This window comes from Mirounga angustirostris, unplaced genomic scaffold, assembly GCF_029215605.1.
Source record: "Mirounga angustirostris isolate CCGP_5_RB_7025 unplaced genomic scaffold, mMirAng1.0.hap1 SCAF_8, whole genome shotgun sequence".
NCBI classification, from domain to species: Eukaryota; Metazoa; Chordata; class Mammalia; order Carnivora; family Phocidae; genus Mirounga; species Mirounga angustirostris.
The window spans coordinates 102,166,368-102,187,336 of record NW_026991716.1 but is presented as its reverse complement, the minus strand read 5'-3'; the positions used below and the strand labels follow the sequence as shown (position 1 = coordinate 102,187,336).

The 20,969-nt window shown below is 35.3% G+C and overlaps 1 protein-coding gene across 4 annotated transcripts in view; it reads left to right on the top strand.

Annotated features, from left to right (window-relative positions):
• CEP85L (centrosomal protein 85 like) overlaps positions 1–20,595 on the top strand; it is a 171,231-nt gene extending 150,636 nt beyond the window's left edge. For 3 of the 4 annotated variants that reach the window (XM_064598046.1, XM_064598047.1, XM_064598048.1), the window contains 3 exons: positions 771–878; positions 2,825–3,056; positions 7,870–9,875. In XM_064598046.1, the coding sequence (XP_064454116.1) occupies positions 771–878; positions 2,825–3,056; positions 7,870–8,033 (504 nt within the window). In that variant the 3' untranslated portion in view covers positions 8,034–9,875. Of the gene's footprint in view, positions 1–770; positions 879–2,824; positions 3,057–7,869 lie in introns of all 4 variants that reach the window. The other variant, XM_045865391.3, reaches the window with a different exon arrangement.
• The last annotated feature ends 374 nt before the right edge of the window (positions 20,596–20,969 follow it).

Below are 20,969 nucleotides of genomic sequence, written 5' to 3'. Positions count from 1 at the left end.
CTGAGGGGGAAATAAATCTCTTGTTATATGTTTATTGATCTTGTGATTTCACAAAATGAAAAAATCTTGATTGAAACACCTAGAAATCACTGATAACTACAGAGTTTATGACAAGTTTTTCTTTGGTGTGTAGCTGAAAACCAGACTTAAGAGCTGAAATGGCCCGAGTACTCAAGATATCCTATATACTGCTTTGGTGCACTCAGGATTTTCTTACAATAGTATCTTGTTCTGGATAATTTGTGATTTTATACTCGAGTTAAGAGATTCATTTATTAAGGTTTCATAATAAACCTTTGGCCTGAATTCAACATCGTAACTACTGCTTGGAATACCGTACACTGAGAGAAGTGTGTTTAGCTGTGTTTCAAATGATAGAAAATGTGGGGATGGTCTTACAATCTTATTATAAATAGTTTTGTCCTATTAACCATAAGAAAAAAAGGGGGAAGTATAGATTTGCTAATACACTCTGAATGCATAAACAAAAAAATTAATAAAATAAGAACTGTTCGTAACATAGCATTAAACAGCAGCTTAACATGTTTTTCCCAGATTAAAAACTTTCTTGGTAAAGGTGGGTATTTGTTTTTCCCTTTGCTGACATCCACTCTAGAGCAATATGGGTTGATTTAAAAGTGAAGACTTCATCTTCCAAGGGGTAGGGAGGACAGATCCAAAGTATTCAGAGTCCATATTCCTAGTTACCTCTCTGCATTTAGCTTTTAGCATTAACAACATGCTTTGCTTTCCAATTCTCTCTATTCTAGTCTATGCAAGGGAAACTTTCTAAAGAAAAATCAGCTACTCAAAAGATGATGGAAGAGCTGGAAAAGAAAGAAAGAAACCTACAGAGATTAACAAAAACATTGCTTGATGTGAGTAGAAAAAATTCAAATTGTTTTCAAAGAACGATACAGTACTTATTCAAGTTAAATATTCATAGAACATTTTTTAGTTGAAGATTTGATTTTGGTGTGCCAATTAAATCCATTAGGTTTCTTACAAAATTTTAATTAAAAGGCAAACTTTTATTTTCCTTATGTCTCAGAATATAATTTCACAGACTTAACTGCAACACAGTCAAATATTATATAGAGATTAGGTCCCAGAGTAATACAGTAAAGCATAAATTGAACATAAATAAAATTACCTTTGGAAATCCTTAAGGAAGTTGCAGTGTTGACACTTCATCATTGGAACAGGTCACACTTTCTTCATTTAATTACAAGATGACACACTTGACTTGCATTTAAGGATATGTTTTACAAAAAAAAAAAAAAATACTTATGGTAGTTTTTTAACTCTCATCATGACATTTTGCCTCTAAATACCCAGAATGCATCTCCAAAAATTAGGGACATTTCTCATATAACTACCACCATTGTCAAACCCAATAAGAATAATATTCCTCAATATTTGATAATACCTCGTCTGTACCCAAAATTTCCCCACTTCTTTCCCAGATGCTTTTTATGACAGTTGAAACCAACATTCAATCAAAGACCAGTAAGTTGAGTTTCATTTTGTCATATAAAATTTCTCACTTTTTCCATGTTAGTGACTTGTTGACAAATCTGGGCCTGTTGTCTTAAAGACTTATAGATAATCAGGCCTTCTGGATTTGTCTGATTGCTTTCTTATGGTGTCATTTATCTTGTTCTCTACCCCCTCTATCTCTTATACCTAAAAGTAAGAGCTAAAGATACCATGAAGTCAAGTCAAACGTTTTTTGGCATGAAGACTTTGTAGGTGTTGTTCATGTCATCAAATTATTTATGTTTGGTTATCCCACTGTAAGTGACAGAAATACTGATCTCACTGGGTTAAAATGGTAACAGACTAATTTTTTCCATTGTCACATTATGGCCTCTGCAAATAGCAGGTAATCTGTGGAATGATACTTAGGTAACTGAATATGCAGTTTATCAGTACCCTTTCCCTTGATGGTTTTAGTATTCACTGATGATCATTGTCTATGTAATGACATGTAATGACATGATTAAAAGAATCATATTTTTTTCTAATTATTTTTACATTTATTAGCTGGCATTCATCTATTAAAAAAATCTTTTCCTCATCAATGCAGGCTGGTTATTTTGAAATCCAGTTCCAACTGGAAGGCTAATTAAATTGCCTCTAGCAGTTTTCAGAATGAGAAGTAGATGGTGACAGTTTTGGGGATGAAGTGAAGGTAGATTTTTCTGAGTGTAATAAATTATGAGTTCATATTGATACTTCCAATTCAAATTTCACAATTCAAAATTGTTAGGGTTTTTTTCCTTTCTTTGATTTTATACTTGCTTTTCTTTTTCTCTTATGCTGAAAATTTTGGTTCCTATCAACATTAATATAATGTAGATACTTTTTTCTCAGTATGCAACAGATAGTTTCAAAGTAACTAAATCATTATTGCTACTAACGGTAAAACTACAGGATGAGGTTTAAAATTTCTTCATAGTTCTTTCTGTTCTTGGGATAAATTTCATTATAGAAGAATACATATATAACCAAGATGCTTATTATGTGACATTATGTGGCATGAGATACTCCTAGAAAGTGAGTCTGGATTTGTTGCCCCTTTCAGATCTACCCTAGGGCATGAGATGACACAGAGGAATCACTGAATCATTTCATTTCCACTATTTTAAATTCCTTTTTTTTTCCCCCACTGTGTGTATGCGGTTAAATTTGGTTAATGTGTATGTAATACGACTCCACCGTTTTGTTTATAAATGGGGGGTAATGTTCAGACAACTGCATGACTTTGAGTACCCTTTCTCTGTTCTAACAACCTGATTTATGTTTTCTTTATCCTTTGCAGAACCAAAGGCAAACAGAAGAGACGTGCTCTTTATTGGATCAGGGCCAGGAAGCAGACCAATCCAGGCAGCAGACAGTACTTACCAAATGGCCACTATCTGATTTGAGTGTGATTGATCAGCTGTTCAAGGAAATGTCCTATTGTTTGTTTGACTTGAAGGCATTGTGTAGTATTCTCAATCAGCGTGCTCAGGGCAAGGAGCCTAATCTTTCATTATTACTGGGAATCAGATGTAAGTCGCTGATGCCTTGTCCTTACTATATTGCTTAGCAATTAGAAACCTGTCTTCATGAATCAGGAACCTCTTACTGCCTTTTCCTTATTTGTTTTTATCTCCTTTCCTACTTAGATTTATAAATCTCTGAATAAATCTGTAGGTCTGTGAATACCTGTTATTACTTCATTGCTAGAACTTACCTCATACTTAGAGAAGTGAGCAGGGTCATAGTTGATACGGACTGCCACCTGGCAGAATGCCTACAGATCTACCTGTGTGGATGAGCTATGTAATCTGTTAATATGTGACTGGAGTGGTAGTTAGGTGTGATATTCCTGATTACTCTTCTAAAAGTAATGATTCTATTGGCTTTTGTGTGTTAAATGTAGAAGTTAATGATCCAGCATCTGTCTGCTGGTAAAATATTTGAGGGAAGCTACTCCTTTGCTTTCCCTATACAGTGTATGTCTGTGGCAGTTGCTTAATATAAGTACCAGTGGTGGGGTGCCTGGGTGGCTCAGTCGGTTAAGTATCTGCCTTCGGCTCAGGTCATGATCCCTTCCTGGGATCGAGCCCCACGTCAGGCTCCCAGCTCAGCGGGGAGTCTGCTTCTCCCTCTCCCTCTGCCTCTCCCCCTGCTTGTGTGCTCTCCATCAAATGAATAAATAAAATCTTTTAATATATATATAACTACCCGTGCTGTCACAAGAGCTAATTTTCATGGCCTATAGATCTGTTGCCCTTGTCATGCATATACACTCTGGCCTTGTCTCTTTCAATATGACACCCACCCATTGTTCCTCAGTTCCATATTCTTCCACACATAGTTGTGAGAGCTGCCACAGGAATATCCTAGTTTCCCTTCTGTGCTGCTTTTGCAGAAACACACATCTCTGCATGTGGTTCTAAATTACTATAATATTGATACGTTGGTCTCTTTTTAATACAGAAGAAACGGGCATAAGTAAGGAGATATGATTGGAGTAAGACCGTAAGGTTTATGTACCTACTATGTTGTATTGAGTAATAGCCTAATAATATGGTTAATATGTGACTAGAGTGGACACTAGTTTTATTTAGTTTCATCAAAAAGATTCTACCATCTGGCGTCATGATAGTTATTTTGGCAAAACCAAGAATACTTTCCATCAAAGCATAGCCCTTGTTAAATGAAACATGTAACTGTGCTCGGAGATGTCAGATATGTGTATACATATGTGTGGGCATGTAAGAAACACTTTAAAGTGTAAGTATATTGACTTAGTAAGTAATTATTAAATGCTTTATGTAGTCCAGATACTAAGGTGCGGATAATGCAGTTGAGCACAGCCGTTGGCCCACACACAAACGAAATTACTAGAGCATTGTGATAAGTACTATAATTGAGATGTGGGCGGAGGACAATGGGGGCCCAAGGGGAAAACTAACTAAATGGGAAGGGCTGTGAAGGCTCTGGTGTTCGGCTTGAATCTTAGAGTCAGAGAGGTTTGCCAGGTCAACACGGGGTGGTTTAGTTAGCAGTAAAAGCTCACACACAAAAGACTCATTCTCTTCGCCATTTTAGAGGTGGTCACCCCTTCAGTTATTTTGTAACCTTCTGCATTTGTATTCTTCTACATATAGTATTTGTCAACTTTTCCAGTAATTAGATTAAGAGAACTATCCAAACGTGAATAAAAAGAGAGATTCAAGAACTTTGTCACATTCACCTCCCAATGTATACCCCTTCCAGTCTTTCAAGTTTAACCCCATAATCCTTACCTTATATCCTGGTACTGTGAAAATTTGACCAGCTAGCTAATTTGTCAAAAACCAGTGGATTATTTTGAATCCCTGTCTCCTCACTCCATCCATTGCTCATTGACACTGTTCACCCCACCCTTGTTTTTTAAAATGCTCTGCTACCACAGTTTCCATGGCTTCGTTCTCTAGGTTCTACTTCTGCCTTTATGACTGCTGAGTCAGTCTTCTCTGGAATTCTCTGCCATTTAAATTATTAGTGTCTCCCAGAAATCTTTTGTTGCTGATTTTTTTTTTGTTTCTTTTTTAAATTGGATTATTTGTGGGTTTTTTATTATTGTGTTGTATAAGTTCTTTATATATTTTGAATATTCATCCTTTATCCAATATATCATTTGCAAATATCTTCTCTCATCCTATAGATTGTCTTTTTGTTTTGCTGATAGTTTTTGTTTTGCTGTGCAAAAGCTTTTTATTTTGGTATAATCCCAATAGTTTGGTTTTACTTTTGTTTCCTTTGCCCGAGAAGACCTGTCTAGAAAAATGTTTCTATGGCTGATGTCAAAGAAATTACTGCCTGTGTTTTCTTCCAGGAGTTTTATGGTTTCAGATCTCATATTTAGGTCTTTAATCCATTTTGAGTTTATTTTTGTGTATGGTCTAAGAAAGCAGTCCAGTTTTATTCTTCTGCATGTAGCTGTCCAATTTCCCCAACACCATTTGTTGAGTGGACCAAAGACCATTTGTCTTCTCCCCATTGTATATTTTTACTTCCATTGCCAAAGATTGACCATATAAGCATGAATTTATTTCTGGACTCTCTGTTCTCTTGATCTATGTGTCTGTTTTTCTACCAGTACCATGCTGTTTTGATTACTACAGCTTTGTAGTATGTCTTATAATCTGGGATTACAATACCTCCAGCTTTGTTGTATTTGAAGATTGCTTTGGCTATTTGAGGTCTTTTGTGGTTCCATACAAATTTTAGGATTTTTTCACAACATTTGTGAAAAGCGTTGGTATTTTGACAGGAATTACATTAAGTCTGTAGATTACTTTGGGTAGTATGGATATTTTAACAATATTACTTCTTCCAGTCCATGAGCTCAGCATATCTTTCCATTTGTTGGTGTTGTCTTCAGTTTCTTTCATCCATGTTTTATAGTTTAGGGCATACAGGTCTTTCACCTCCTTGGTTAAGTATATTCCTAGGTATTGTATTCTTTTTGGTGCAACTGTAAATGGGATTGTTTTTTTAATTTCTCTTTCTGCTACTTCACTCTTAGTGTATAGAAATGCAGCAGGTTTCTTTATACTTGTATAATTTGTGTCCTGTGACTTTACTGAATTCATTTATCAGTTCTTTGGTAGTCTTCAGGGTTTTCTGCAAATAGTGTCATCTGCAAACAGTGAAAGTTTTATTTATTCCTCAAAAATTTGGATGCTTTTGCCTCTCTTTTTATATATTTTCTCTCAGTAATCTTAGCCAAGTCCTTTTGTTTTCTGTTAGTGCATACAGACATTTATCTCTTACCCTGCCTAGAATGTCCCTTCTGGGCTCTTGATTATACTTACCTTATATTAGAACCAGTTATTCAATAGGCATCATAGACTCAACTATATCTAAAAGAGAACCTACCTTTCTTCCCTCCCTAAACCTGCTCCTCCTGTCAGTGAGTAGCACCTCTATCCACCTGTCACACTAATCCAGATTTTTTTCCACCCTACTCTTTCCTTCATCTGGGTATGTCGTTTGCCTAGTCCCTAACCCCTATACAACTCATGATGGTTGAGCTCTTATCATTTCTACCAGTCCCTTCCTAGCATTCATTCCTCCCATTACATCTCCACTGCCCTATTGCCTTAAATCAAGCTTTCAAAGTCTTCACCTGGACTGGTCTCTTTGTCAACTGTCTTGCCCACTTTCCCCCACTAATCCAAATTTTTTCACATTGCTGCCAGAGTGATCTAATCTAATGGTGATTCTGATTTCCTAATACTTACAGTCCCCTAAAATAGAGATAGGTAGTTCCCACCTGCCTCTTTAGCCTTATTTCTTGACCCTTGCCTTTCATAATTTGTACTCTGCCATTTTAGAGCTTGTTACTCATTTTCTTGAAGTTTCTCAGATTCTTTGGTTTTCTGCTTTTGTACCTTTATTCATTCTGCATCCTTGGCCCATCCAGTGAACCTGTGCCCTCTCTAGTTAGGCTGGTTGTTCTCTTCCTTGTGCCATTGTAGCCTGTGTGCGGTGGTAGGACACCTACAATACTTGACTGTGCTTGTTTGTGAAGTATATGTAAATCATTAATAAACTACTACATCCATTATTTTGCTGGCCTTAGCATCTAGCGTAGTGCCTGGATCATAGCAGGTGTTCAGTTAGTGTTTGTTAAAATAACATATAAGTTAATCTGAGTCTTACACCTCCAGTAAGCTACCAATGCCAGTGAAGGTATAAGGAAAGATTTATTTTACAATTACTGGCTCCATCTGCTTTTATGTTGAGATGTGCTGACAAAGAGAGGAACTGATGTAAATAATTACAAGCCAACTGCCTCAGGGCCTCACCCTCGGTCATTCAGCCATTGGGCAGCTAGCCATCAGCCCAGTTCAGTTGCGTAGGGTTGTAGTGGTCCGTACACACACACACACACACACAACCCATATGTTTTGGATATTTATGCTTTCATGCCCATAAACCCATTTTGCAGTCTATAAAAATTTAAGCTATCACTCCTTAATACAGAAATGATTTTCAGATTTTTATCAAGTCAGAATGAGTGCTGTAGTTGAGCTTGAAGAGAGCTATTAGAGCATGCTTCTTCCTACTTTTGGAATGTTGTCATCCTTTAAACATGTTAAACGTGTGTGTATTACTGTATGGATTTAATGCAATTTAATTAGCAAAAATTTAAAAGAACAAGTAAATAAGATCTATTTAATACTGAATGATACATCATGTAAATCTGAACCTGACTGGTATTCAGCATACAGCATTGTATTTCTAATGATACTGAAGTTAAAAATCCTAAAATGCCTTTGTTCAAAAGAAGTGTGAGACATTCTCCATATTTTATTTCCACAGCAATGAACTGTTCAGCTGAAGAGACTGAGAATGACTATAGCCCAGAAACACTCACTAAAAAATTGTCAGACGTATGCCAGTTACGGAGGGACATCGATGAATTAAGGACTACAATATCAGACCGCTATGCCCAGGACATGGGAGACAACTGCATTACCCAGTGATCAACTATTGGTCCCACAGCAATAATGACCCATTGTTAAATGCTGCTGTGTTACAGTTCTTCATATTTCTTTTTAGGAGCCATAATGGAAAGTCGCAAGTGACATATCACTTACACATAGGATTTTTTTTTTCTGTGGATTTGTTTTACTGGGGGAGAAAGGGGATTTGATGAGGTTTCAAAGGGGCTTATCTAATCAGGCCAAAAAACCAAATTACTATTAGAAAAATGTGATGAAGTGTATAAGGGGGAAAAAAAAAATCTGTCTTCTCAAACTACTGATTGTAGGACCAAGCTGTGAAGAGTGCCCTTCAGATAAAGGAGTAGGATTTCTTTTTATCTGCAGTTGTGTGTGTGTGTATGTGTGTGTGTGTGTGTGTATTCACAAAATTATAAGGATTTCTAAGGTCAAAGCAAAGCTTCTAAGAAAGGCACACACTGTTTATTCTTGTATTTCTTTTCTTTCATGTAGAAGCTTGTGTTGTACTTTGGGGTTTTCAAGGGCTGGCTGCACAAGAGCTCCAACAGCAGGCGAGTGTTTTAATAGTAGTACAGCTGTCTTTTGAACCATCTGTCTTTCAGACAACCACTGTGCTGAGATGATGAGGTTGTGGGGTTGGGTTGATGTTAGCACTGTAGATAGGTCAGCTATTTTTCCAGAGTGATTGTGGGTTGCCTTCGAGGTATGAAATGTTATGTGATAATCTTTTTCATTAGCATTGCAATTTATATATCACAAGGCAACTTAACACAACTTGAACTAATTTTAACATGTCCCTTACTATTTACAATTTTTCACTTGTATCAATGTAAACAAAGCCATAAAGAATTAATGCTAACCTTCTAAGGCCATTGTAAAAGAAGGATTAAAAAAGTCACTCTGGAACAATAGTTTATTTATCCAATTCTCAAATGTTTACATTTTAACAGTTTTGTATGTCTTAAAGTTAAAACTACTTTAAGAAAAAGCCAACCTGTATTCTTTATATCAGAATTATCACAAATATAAAACAAAATCAAAACCAGGTGATATTTCAATTACATGTATTAGGTAAAGTACATTAAAAACAGGGTTTTTCATACAAGACAAGATTATTTCTTCTTCTGGAGTGCAGGATATCATTATGAGATGCAACTGATTTTTAAGTAGACATACAATTATTTAAACTTCCAAATGAGTATTTTCCTGTTTTAGTTGGAGGTTTGGAAAGACTACATATTTTATTGCCTTCAGAGCATTTATTACATTCTTTTGAATATACTTAATTATGGCAATCATTGTTCTTTACAAACTGGTTTGTTTTCTTGATGCAGCCAGGTCTCATGTAGGTCAAGACTAAATAAGAGGTGGAAGGAATAAGGGGTGTGAATTCAGCAGGATAATACTGTTTGGGGCAAGAAGAGATCACATGTCTGGTTTTTTTGCCAGGCTTATATACTGGCATAAAGGCTGCTCCTAGAAAAGATTTTTCTTAAATATTTTCGGCAGTGAAAACATATGTGGGATAAAAACTTCAAGGAAACTACCCAGGAAGACATTCAGTTCAGAATTTGGCTAATATGCAGCACTCAGTAAGTTATTTTGTGGTTGTGTTACAACAATTGGTTATAATACATTGTAAGGACATCAAACTTTCCTTTTGTTCAGTGCCTGAGTCCTCCCTACTCTTACTGCTTAGGATCTGGGCGCTAAGAAATCAGTGCATTATGTGATTCTGCATTCCAAATACCTATCCTAATAAGGAAAAGTCATCGTAAGAATGTGGCATTCTAATTTGTTCAATTGTTTTTTAATGTTGGTGGTTTGAAGACAATCAGGGAGTAGTAAATTTATACCAAAAATCTGATGCAAAAGAATTCTGCCTTGTAAAAATATCTGTAAAAATGGGCCTTTATAGTAAGTAGATAATAGCATCTGAACGAGATAAGCCACGGTGCAGCACACAACATTGTTCTGTTCTCTCTGAATAGAAACTCCAGCCCCCTACCAGAGTACCTAGTCATACCTCCACAATTTTGGAAGTACAGGCACCCTAAGATGATAGCACTAAGGTGCATAAATAATCACTGATTTGGGTCACTAGGTTCTTAATGCCTTCTAGGTTTTTAGTATATGTTTTGGAGTTTTATGGTTATTATTATTATTTTAAACAAACTTAAACATTTGCTTTAATTTACTGTAGATACATATTTTTTTCTGGCTTAGGATAAAATATTTAATTTTTTAAATAAGGTTTCTAAAACTTACAGAATTTGACTTAATTCACATGTCTTGAGGTAAAAATGTGTTAATTTAGAAAATTGACAAACTACTACTGGTGTATTTCAGTTCCAAAATGTCTACCTCTCCATAAATAAAAAAGGAAAATAAGATGTGATAGTGTAAGTATAAGTTTAAATATAACCCTGAGTTACAAAAGTACAAAAGTAATCTCTTGAAGTCTGGAGTTTGTGAAGGGACCTAGGTAATAAGTAGACAGTCTTGGAATATTTTTGGGGAAATGAAATAGTAGTATTCTAATTTGTCAGTATTTAGTTTTTATTTTATTTTTCAGAAAATTCCCCTTTCCCAAGATAACCTCTTCTGTTAGAATATAATAATATCGATATCTCAATTGAAAACAAAGATTTTACTGTTAGGTCAAGTAAGATGGGCAAATAGAAACACTATAGTGTCTTATTCTAGTTTGAACTAGGATGTTTTCAGAAGTTATTATACTGATATATGTCTGAGATGAAAATTAACCTAAATTTTGAAGTTTAAACGTATTTGATAATTTCCTTAGATGTGAAAACTTTTTAATTATGCTTTTGTAAGTTCAATGCTTGTCTTCTTAGGAAGTGTCTCATGCAGTATTAACATTTATTATTGGTCTTCTGGATTTTGAAGTTGAGCTTATTCGAGCAGGGATAAAGTAACAGTATCTCAATAAAAGACCCAGTTACCTGTGCAGATAAAAATAACTGAATCAAAGGCACAATAGTTAGTTGTTTTTTTCATTTGATGTCTGAAGGATGACTTTAGTTAAACTGTTAGTAAATTTTCAGTGGCCTCTAATTTTGAAAGCTTAAGTAGTGACTAGGTTAAGTCATTCCTGGATTTCTTTTTAAATAAGTGTGGTCCCTTTTTATATTTGAAATGGGATTCAGTGTTTACTATTAACAACATTATTTTTAATGAAATTTATTTTGGTCATGACAGTTAACTCACTGAATTAGACTTCTTTCAGTAGCTTGTTAAAGACAATCTCAAGGGCTGCAAAGTGTTGCTAAAATGGATATTGTACATTTCTGATTCAGTAAGGAGCTTATAAATTAATCTTGTCATAGTTCAAGACATTACTAGAAATCTCTTCGAGGATATTTTTAAAGGAACTACTTTATTGGGAAAATGTTCTTTCAATATCAGTAATAATTCATTGAATAACTTAGTAGCTGGGAATTTGGGACTGTATTTTTACATAGCATAGCTCAGCTCAGGCACACCTTTAGTTTGGATTATTGGCATTCTCTGATGTAGATTTCTGTCATTGTAGATATGTAATTACAGTAATCAATTCTCATAACCATGCTCACTCAGACTATATCATTTGAACTGCCAGTAGCTATAGCTCTCAAAGCCAAAGTTAATTCATTTTGTTCCCATTTTTGACAATTTTCAGTGTTCACAAAACAAGAAAAATGACTTCCTATTTGGTGTAAAGAGTATAATTTCCAACTTTACCCCAAGATGCCATGGTGGTATATTACTGTATGATAATATTATACATTTAATCATGAAGGGGGAAAGCTCTTGCATTTTTTTGTTACTTAAAAGAAATACTGAGTATGTTAATGTAGTTTCAGATCAATAAGTCATTAACAACACTATTGCAGCTGCACACAGAGAGAACCTTTTGTGCCTTTTTGCCTACAGTAAGCATTCATTTCTGTTTTATGTGAGTTATAAGAATGTTGATGATTATCGCACCTTGTTCTTCTGTAAATAGACTTGATTAAGGATTTTTTTCTTAAGCAAGGAACAGGTTTCATTACTAGGTTAGATACCTTAGGAAACATGAGAGGATATGTCTTTGGAGCCCAGCCTTTTCCCAGTATAGTGAGCAGGAAACTCCTTCAGAATGTAGTTATTTGTGTGCATATGTGTGTATATTATGTATAAATATTTAAATACAGGAAGATAAAATTTGGCATCACAGTGGTGTGATGACAAGAAGTAGTAAGGTGCTAGCGAGGTGGTTACATTAAAAGCACAGAAGAGTGTATAATCAGTCACTATGACTGGTGGTTTTGTAAACTCGGTTCAGTTTTTGAACCACCCAGAATACCTCATGTGTAAATACAGAGTGGTCATGACTTAATTGAAATACAGTTATTGTAAAAAGAATGTGAAGCCACTGGTTGGCTTATGCCTTCTGATCTATCATTCTTGCCTCTTTTTTTGTAAAGGGGTTATTTTTTTGTTTTTGTTTTTTAATAGGGTTTACAGCTAGAATTTTGAATGCCAAAGTTCTATTTATTAAATTAAAAAAAGTTTTCAATGTTAATGGCTAAGTATTTTTCCACTGGACTATTGTTTGTGATGTTGGAATTTGTATTTACAGAGAAATAAATTTTTTATAAAAAGATATATGTCTTTGGGAGTGCCTAATGTTAATATAAGAATGTATTCAAAATTTCAGACTCCACTGAATTCTCAATGACTTGACTTTTAGGTAAAAGCTTTCTATGAACACACAAGAGAATCTTTGACTAGAACATGGATACTTCTGCTTTTAGTCTCTTACAATTTCTTTTCAGTTACTGAAAAGTTTTTTCTCAGAGTCTTTCCATGAAGGGCACTGAGATTTTCTGATGACAGGTGCCATAAATACAAAGGCATGCCTGTATTTATTTTAGCTAATAGTGCTGTGTCCCCCTTTTCGATTTTTTAAAAATCCCTATTTAAATCAAGAGTTTTCTTTCTACTTTTCCAACAGACAGCATCGGTTTCAGTTTTTCATACTGCTGGAAGGTTGGGCTGGCAAGTTAAATCATATTTATTTTCCCCCTTTTAATTAGAGGTTGAAACCTTACTGAAACATACACAAATACAACCTTGTTAAAAGGTTACTCCACAGGGGCCTTGACATCTAAGCTTTAATGGTTTGCTAGCCTGGGCCCGGAGATGCCCTGTGGATGGCACCCTTGGTCCTTGTTCTCACACGTATGGGCGGTAGCCTCAATGTCTCTAGGAAGTTGGTTAATATTTGGATTAGCAGTATCTGTTTGCAGTCCAACTAACTTGGCATTGCTCTGTCAGTCTTTTGTGAGGCATCTAATTCAGTTAACAGGAGAAGGACCACTTTGGAAATCATGCATCACAAACCATATAGGTGGCAAGCGAATGTCTTACAAATAAAAACAGAGTGGACAAAATCCTAGAACATTTTTAAGGTGATTAGTAAAGAGGTCTCTCCTTCAGAAAGAAAGATATGATTATTTTTGATCTGGTTAAAAAAAAATATTTTGATGGGGGGGAGTCAACAAAGAGCTTTTGATAGTGTACGTCCCAGTGATTTGCCAATGGTTTGAGCTTCTCCAAGCCAACTTCCCCTAACCAAACAGAACCATTCTGTGTGGGAACACAGACGACTCCATTTAAAAGAGGTGTGAGTGAGATACATGGTAGTAATGGCACCAAATGGTGGGGTGTGGATCCAGCAGAGCTAACATCCTTTAAAAAGGAACAAAATCTTAACTTAGAAAATGAATGCTGTTGCATCTAACTTTGAGTGCATATATTATGCACAAGTCTGGAGAATAATAATTTAAACAGAAATAGTGTATACAGCTGGCATCCCTTCTAAACCAGAAAGCAAGGTAATTTAATTTACATCTTGTATTCCTACACTGATCATTTAGTCATAAAACAAGTGGTTAAACTTGTTTAATCGCCTGTGATTAAAAAATAATGCACAGCCATTGCCTTCTATATCATCATCAACATCATCATCATCATACTCATTAACATTTGAACACATGCCAGCCTAGTGTAAGGACCTTGCATAAATCATCTCGTTTATTTCTCTTTATAATATTCTATGAAGTAGGTGCTATTATTATCCCCACTTAAGGCCAAAAGATTGAGCCATAGAAAGGTTTAATATCTTGAACAAGTTAGAAGAGCTTGTAACAGCCACAATAAGAACCAGACCTCTTTAACTCCATAACCTGACTCTAAACCACTTGCTAGATTTCTGTTGCATATTAGTGCTCAAAATTAAACTCCTTCTTCCAAAAGCTGCTTCCTTGTTGAGCTGCTACGTTTCCATAAGTTACGCCTTTATTCCAAGAATCATTTGTGGTGATTTCTTCCCTATATACCCATCCATATTAGTTTCCTATTCCTTCTGTAACAAATTTCCACAAACTTACTAGCTTATTGAAATATAATTTATTAACACAGTTCTGGAGGTCAGAACTCCAAAATGGTTCTCACTGGGCTGAAATCCAGGTGTTGACAGGGCTGTGTTCCTTTCTGTAGACTCTGTGGGAGAATCTGGTTTTTTTGCTTTTTTTTTTGGCGGGGGGGCTTCTAATTACATTCCTTTGTTTATGGCCCCATTCTTCTCTCTTCAAAGCCAGCAATGTCAGGCCAAGCCCCTTTCACACTGCCATCTATTTGGTTCTCCTCTGCTGCCCTCTTCCCCGTTTAAGAAACCCTAAGATTTGATTTGGCCCTCCCAGATAATCCAGGATAATCTCCCTATTTTAGGGTCATAGTTGATTAGCAATCTTAATTCTGCTTGCATCTTTAATTCCTCTTTGACATGTAATTAGACATGTAATCTCATAGGTTCCAGGGAATATGATTTAGACATCTTTATGAGGGCTACTACTATTCTACCTTCCACACTGTCTCCTAAACAAATCCTTGTCAAATCTTTAAGTTTCTATTTTTCCATTCTTTCACATTTGTTTTGGGTACTTCATTTCTGTTAACCTTGTTCTGTTTAGTCTCAAACTATAAAATAGATGTCAGATACTTGAGCTTTAAAAAAATTAAATTGGAACCTCCAAAGTCTCCTTTTAAGCTATATCATTAATGATTCAGGTATTTGCTTAATCCAAGAAAACACATGTAAGACCCTTGGTTTAACTTCTGAAAAAAAAAAAAAAAAAAAAAAAAAACAAGTATTGTCTTTTTGGAGAATTTCTGAATTTTTAGAGCATTAATATTTGTCAATATCTTATAAATGTGCCACAGTCTGGCTTTTTCTGATTCTTATGATTAGATTGAGGTCAAATATTTTTGGCAAAAATGCTACTTGGGTGATGTGTATTTTTCATCATATTTGGAAGTTCACGATGTACCGTTATTGGTGATGCTAAATTAGACCATGTGGTTGTGCTAAATAATCATCTTCAGTTTTAACAGTCAAATGGAGGACAGGTGGCAAGGCTTTGGTGCATATAAAGTAGAGAGTTAGCAGGGTGCCTGGGTTGCTCAGTTGGTTAAGTGTCTGACTTTTGATTTCAGCTCAGGGTTATAGGATTGAGCCACACGTTAGGCTCAACTATATGTAATAATGTACTTATGTTATAAATAGAAAATACTATATGATTAAATTTATATAAAGTGTTAGATCGTGCAAAACTCATCTATGAGATAGTGACTAGAAGAGGCACAAGGGAAGTTCTGGGCTTCTGGGGCTGCTCTATTTCTTGATCTGGGTGATATTTACACAGATGTGCTCACTTTGTGAAAATTCATTAAGTGTACCCTTGTAATTCCTGTGCTTTTCTATATGTGTGTATAATTAAAAAGTTTACACTAAAAAAGGAGCAAGGAACTTTGAGAAAAATCAAATAGAATTTTTGGAAGGGAAAAATATGATAATTAAAAATTAAATGGAACAATTAAATAGCATATTAGATACAAAGAGAGAATTTGTAAACTGAAATAGAGTCAAGAAATCATCCAGAAAAGTAGGTTGAAAACAAGAAGGATATAATGACATGGTTTAATAAAAAATTTAATTGGAACTTCAAAAGGAGAAGATTGAGAAAATGGAGAATATGAAATATTTTTTTAAAGATTTATTTATTTTAGAGAGAACATGAGCAGGAGGTGGTGGGGGTGGGGAGGATGCAGAGGGAGAGAGAGTCTCAAGCAAGACTGTGCTGAGCACAGAGCCCGATGTGGGGCTTGAGATCGTGGCCCGAGCCAAAATCAAGAGTCAGACTCAACTGACTGAGCCACCCAGGTGCCCCAAGAATATGAAATATTTAAAGAGGTCATATTTATTTACCTGGATGGTAAATTTTTCAGGATGGTGCATTATATTAATTTTTGTATATTGAACCATCCTTGCCTTTCAGGAACAAATACTACTTGGTCATGGGGTATAATCCTCCCCCCACCTCCCCCCAGTAGTAGTAGTTTTGTAGTATAATGTTCCTAGGAGTGGTTTTGCTTATATTGTCCCTGTTTATGTTTGTTGTTGTTATTTTTTTTTTAAGATTTTATTTATTTATTTGAGAGAGAGGAAGAGTGAAAGAGATCACAGAGGGAGAAGCAGACTCACTACTAAGCAGAGAGCCTGATGTAGCGCTCCATCCCAGGACTCCCACAAGATCATGACCTGAGCTGGAGGCAGATGCTTAACCAACTAAGTCACCCAGGCATCCTGTCCCTGTTTTGGTTTGATAGTTTCTTTGAATCTGTGAGTTGATATATTTCATTTTGGAAAATTCTCAGCTTATTATTCCTTTACATATTATTTCTGCCTCATTTTCTCTCCTCTCCATTTATGACCTCAATTATGTATATCTTCTCTTTTATCCCCTGTGTTTCTTATGTTCTTTACTAATCTTTTGTTTTCTCTTCTTTCTGAAAGTTCTGGTATATCTTTCAGTTCAATATTTCTGCTTTTAACTATTTTACCTGTGAAATCCGTCCATTGAGTTCTCAATATCTGGTATTATATTTCTCCGTTCTAGGATTTCCATTTGGTCCTTCCTCAGAATTATCAGTTTTCTGCTAACACTCTCAAGAGCATATTAAGTATAACTATTTTAAAGCCCATTATTTGTATCTTCAGTTGGTTTATTTCTACCATCTATTGTTTATTTTTATAGTCTTATTTCTTCATATGCCTGATTATTTTTATTAAGAGCTGAATATTTTATATAAATTTAAAATATAGACATAATTTGAGGCTCTTGATGATGTTATATTTCTTCAGACAAGATTTAAATTAGCTTCTGGAGGGCTAGGGGCACTAATCACCTTAACTCAGGGATTCAGATGATTTAGAGCAAGAGTTTGAGCCCCTGGGAGAGCCACTCTTCATCTGGCTCACCTAGCAGAATCACAATACAAAGCCAAGGGCACTTTACCAGGGCCTGCCTTCCTATGAGGACTATAGTTTCCAATTTTACCTCTAGCCCAGGAATTAGTGCATTATGAACCACAGGCCAAATCTAGCCTACCACCTGGTTTTATAAATAAAGTTTTATTGGAACACTCTTATGCCCGTTCATTTATATATTGCCTAAGGCTACTTCTATGCAATAATGACAAAGTTGAGTAGTTGTTAGAGACAAATGGCCCCCAAAGCCAAAATTATTTTTTATATGGCTCTCTATAGGAAATTTTGCTGACCCCTGTCCTAGGTCCTAAGTGTGAGGAAAGCTCTGTCTAGCTTCTTAGCAATCTCCTCCGGAAATGGCAGGTAGCCCTAAAGGAAAAATAGCCCCAAAGTCTACGGTAACCTCTCATAGCTTCTTTCTTCTACTGGCTCATAGGCCTATGATATTTTTTACTGCATCATTAGCTCTCTGATGTCTTCAAGTAGATTTTTTTTTCCAGCATTTCCTAGTTCACTCTATGGGAGGGTTGATCTGAATTTCATGGATTGTGAGGAAGCAGAAATCTTTGTTTCTTGTAAGACATTTGTACAACTGGTTTTAAAACAAATTCAGCCTGGCAGTGGGTATTCTGCCACCCCCTTTTGTTGGTTAAAGTATTGTTTTCCAAGGATATTGTCCTTTGTTAACTTTGATCTCTTCTAGTTGTTTGCTACAGTGATTATGGTGCAGTTATTCTAGTTCTAGTTATTCTGGTTCTTATAAGACCTGCTATCACCATACAAAATGAATCCCTTTCTAGACTATTTCATAATATATTTACTTTACTAAATTTTCCCCCTTCTAATCAATCCTGCATATCTGCTTCTGAATAACCTTCAGAATGGCTCAAAAACCTTCAGTTATTCCCCATTGTCTACTAAAGAAATTCTTAACCTGCCATTCAGTGTTCTTTTTGTTCTCTTTTTCCTTATCCTACTTTTCAAGCTTTTCCCTCCTGCTAATCTAGTGTTCATACTTTGGTCAAAATAGACACTCAACTCTGCTTAATAAATACCAAATTATTCCCATCCAACTTAATGCTTCTTTCTCCTTTAGATTGAACTTCCTCCCAGTTCTACTTTTCAAAAATTCAATTCAAATGGAATTATGTCTAACCACCTCTTTCTTATTCTTGTATGCCTCACAGTGGCATGGACCTAGTGCACAATCAATAAACGTATGTTTTTTGCTGGAAATAAGAGTTGGGTTCCACAATATTTGCTTTGACTAACTTCTCTTTCTAAACATTTCAGCTGGAGAAGCAAAGATAAACTTTTTAATTGGGGAGTACTGTCAGTCTATTTTTTTCTACAGGTATTTGAGTTATTAAAATAATTGCTAAAATTAGTGAATTATTTATATCATTAAATTGGCTAGATGATAATCATTAAATAAAGGCTGTTATCAGATATGGTACTGAAAATTTTCTTTTTTTTTAATTTAATTAATTAACATATAGTGTATTCTTAGTTTCAGAGGTAGAGTTCAGTGATTCATCAGTCTTATATAATACCCAGTGCTCCTTACATCAGGTACCCTCCCTAATGTCTATCACCCAGTTACCCCATCCCCTTACCCCTCCCCTCCAACAACCTCCAATTTGTTTCCTATATTTAAGAGCCTCTTATGGTTTATCTCCCTCTCTGATTTCATCTTGTTTTATTTTTCCCTCCCTTCCCCTATGACCTCTGTTTTGTTTCATAAATTCCACATATGAGTGAAATCATATGATAATTGTCTTTCTCTGATTGAATTACTTTGCTTAGGTGGTATTGACAAATCTCTTAAAACTTTTAAACTGTTGCTAACAACTGAATGATTTGAATCCACTAATTCCTATTTTAATTCGAGTAACAAGGTAAACCATGTAACCGGTATCTAATGAAATGTGATGAAAAATAACTAAATTCTATTTGTATCTTGAACAGTTGCCCTCAATAGTTAAGTCATGTTGACAAATGGCAGGCAGTATAGAAAACAATAACTAAAAAGGTCAGGTCCTCCTGGGGCAGAGCTAGAAAAAGTGCCTAGAATAAACATTGTGAAGAATGAAAAGTGGTGTAATGTAAAACTGAACCATGAGGAGAACATCTCAAGGATTGGTGAATACTCTTTTGGGATAGAAAGTGTCTTTATCTGGCTTTTGAGTTCAGAATGAAAGTAATAGTACCTTTTATGTGCAAATGGAAAAGGAAGCAGTGAAATGTGTAAGGATTTAAGACTCAGTGCTAATATTTGCCCATCGATGAGTCTAAGCAGGCGCAGGCAAAAAGAATGGTGCTGGAGAAAAAAGAATGAAACAAAATCCTTCCATAGTATTCAGAAGGCCAAATTACAATAGGAAGAATGCTTTTATTTAATGTGATTGAAGAGATGTTGGGAGAATTGCTTATGACAAAGAACCTGCCAATATTTCACAACTAGTGATTCACACTTTTGTGTCTGACATTTTATTCACCAATTCTTTTTTCATAGGTTTTGTTTTTAGAGCACTTACATGTTTACAGGAAAATTGCATAGAAAACATACCTACTCTCCCTCCACCTGTATGCAGTTTCCCCTATTATTAACATCTTGCATTAGTATGGTACATTTCTTATAATTGATTAACTAATATTGATACATTATTATTAGTTGAAGACTATAGTTTACGTTAGGGCTCACCTTTGAACAGCTTTGTGGGTTTTGACAAATATATGGTGTCATGTATCTACCATTGCAGTATTTTACAAAACAGTTTGCCCTAAAAATCCTCTGTGCTCTACCTATTCTTCCCTTCCCCCAAACCCCTGGCAACAACTGATTTTTTTTTTTTTTTTACTGTCTTTATAGTATTGTCTTTCCCAAAATGCCATATAGTTGGAATCATACTGTATGTAACCTTTTCAGATTGGCTTCTGTCACTCAGCAATATGCATGTATGATTCCTCCATATCTTTTCACAGCTTGATAGCTTATTTCTTCCTATCATTGACTATTCCATTGTATGGATGTACCAATTTTATCCATTCACTTATTGAAGAACAATTGTTTGTTTCCAGGTTTTCACAATTATGAATAAAGCTGCTATAAACATTCATGTGCAGGTTTTTGTGTGGACAAAAGTTTCAACTCTTTGGGATATATACCTAGGAGCACAATTGCAGGATCATATGGTAAGACCATGTTTAGCTCTGTAAAACAGCCAAACTGTTTTTCAAAGTGACTTACTATTTTGATTTCCTACCTACTGCTCTACATCCTTGTCAGCATTGTTATTAACAGTGTTTTGAATTTTAAGCAGTCTAATAGGTATGTCGTGTCATCTCATTATTGCTTTCCTAATGATATATGATGTTGAACATCTTTTCATATGATTATTTGCCATCCGTATATCTTCTTTGGTGGGATATCTGTTCAGATCCTTTGCCTATTTTTTAATTGAGTTGTTTGGTTTCTTATTCCTGAGTTTTAAAGAGTTCTTTGTATATTTTGGATACAAGTCTTTTATCAGATACATGTTTGGCAGACATTTTCTCCCTGGCCATGGCTTATCTTTTCA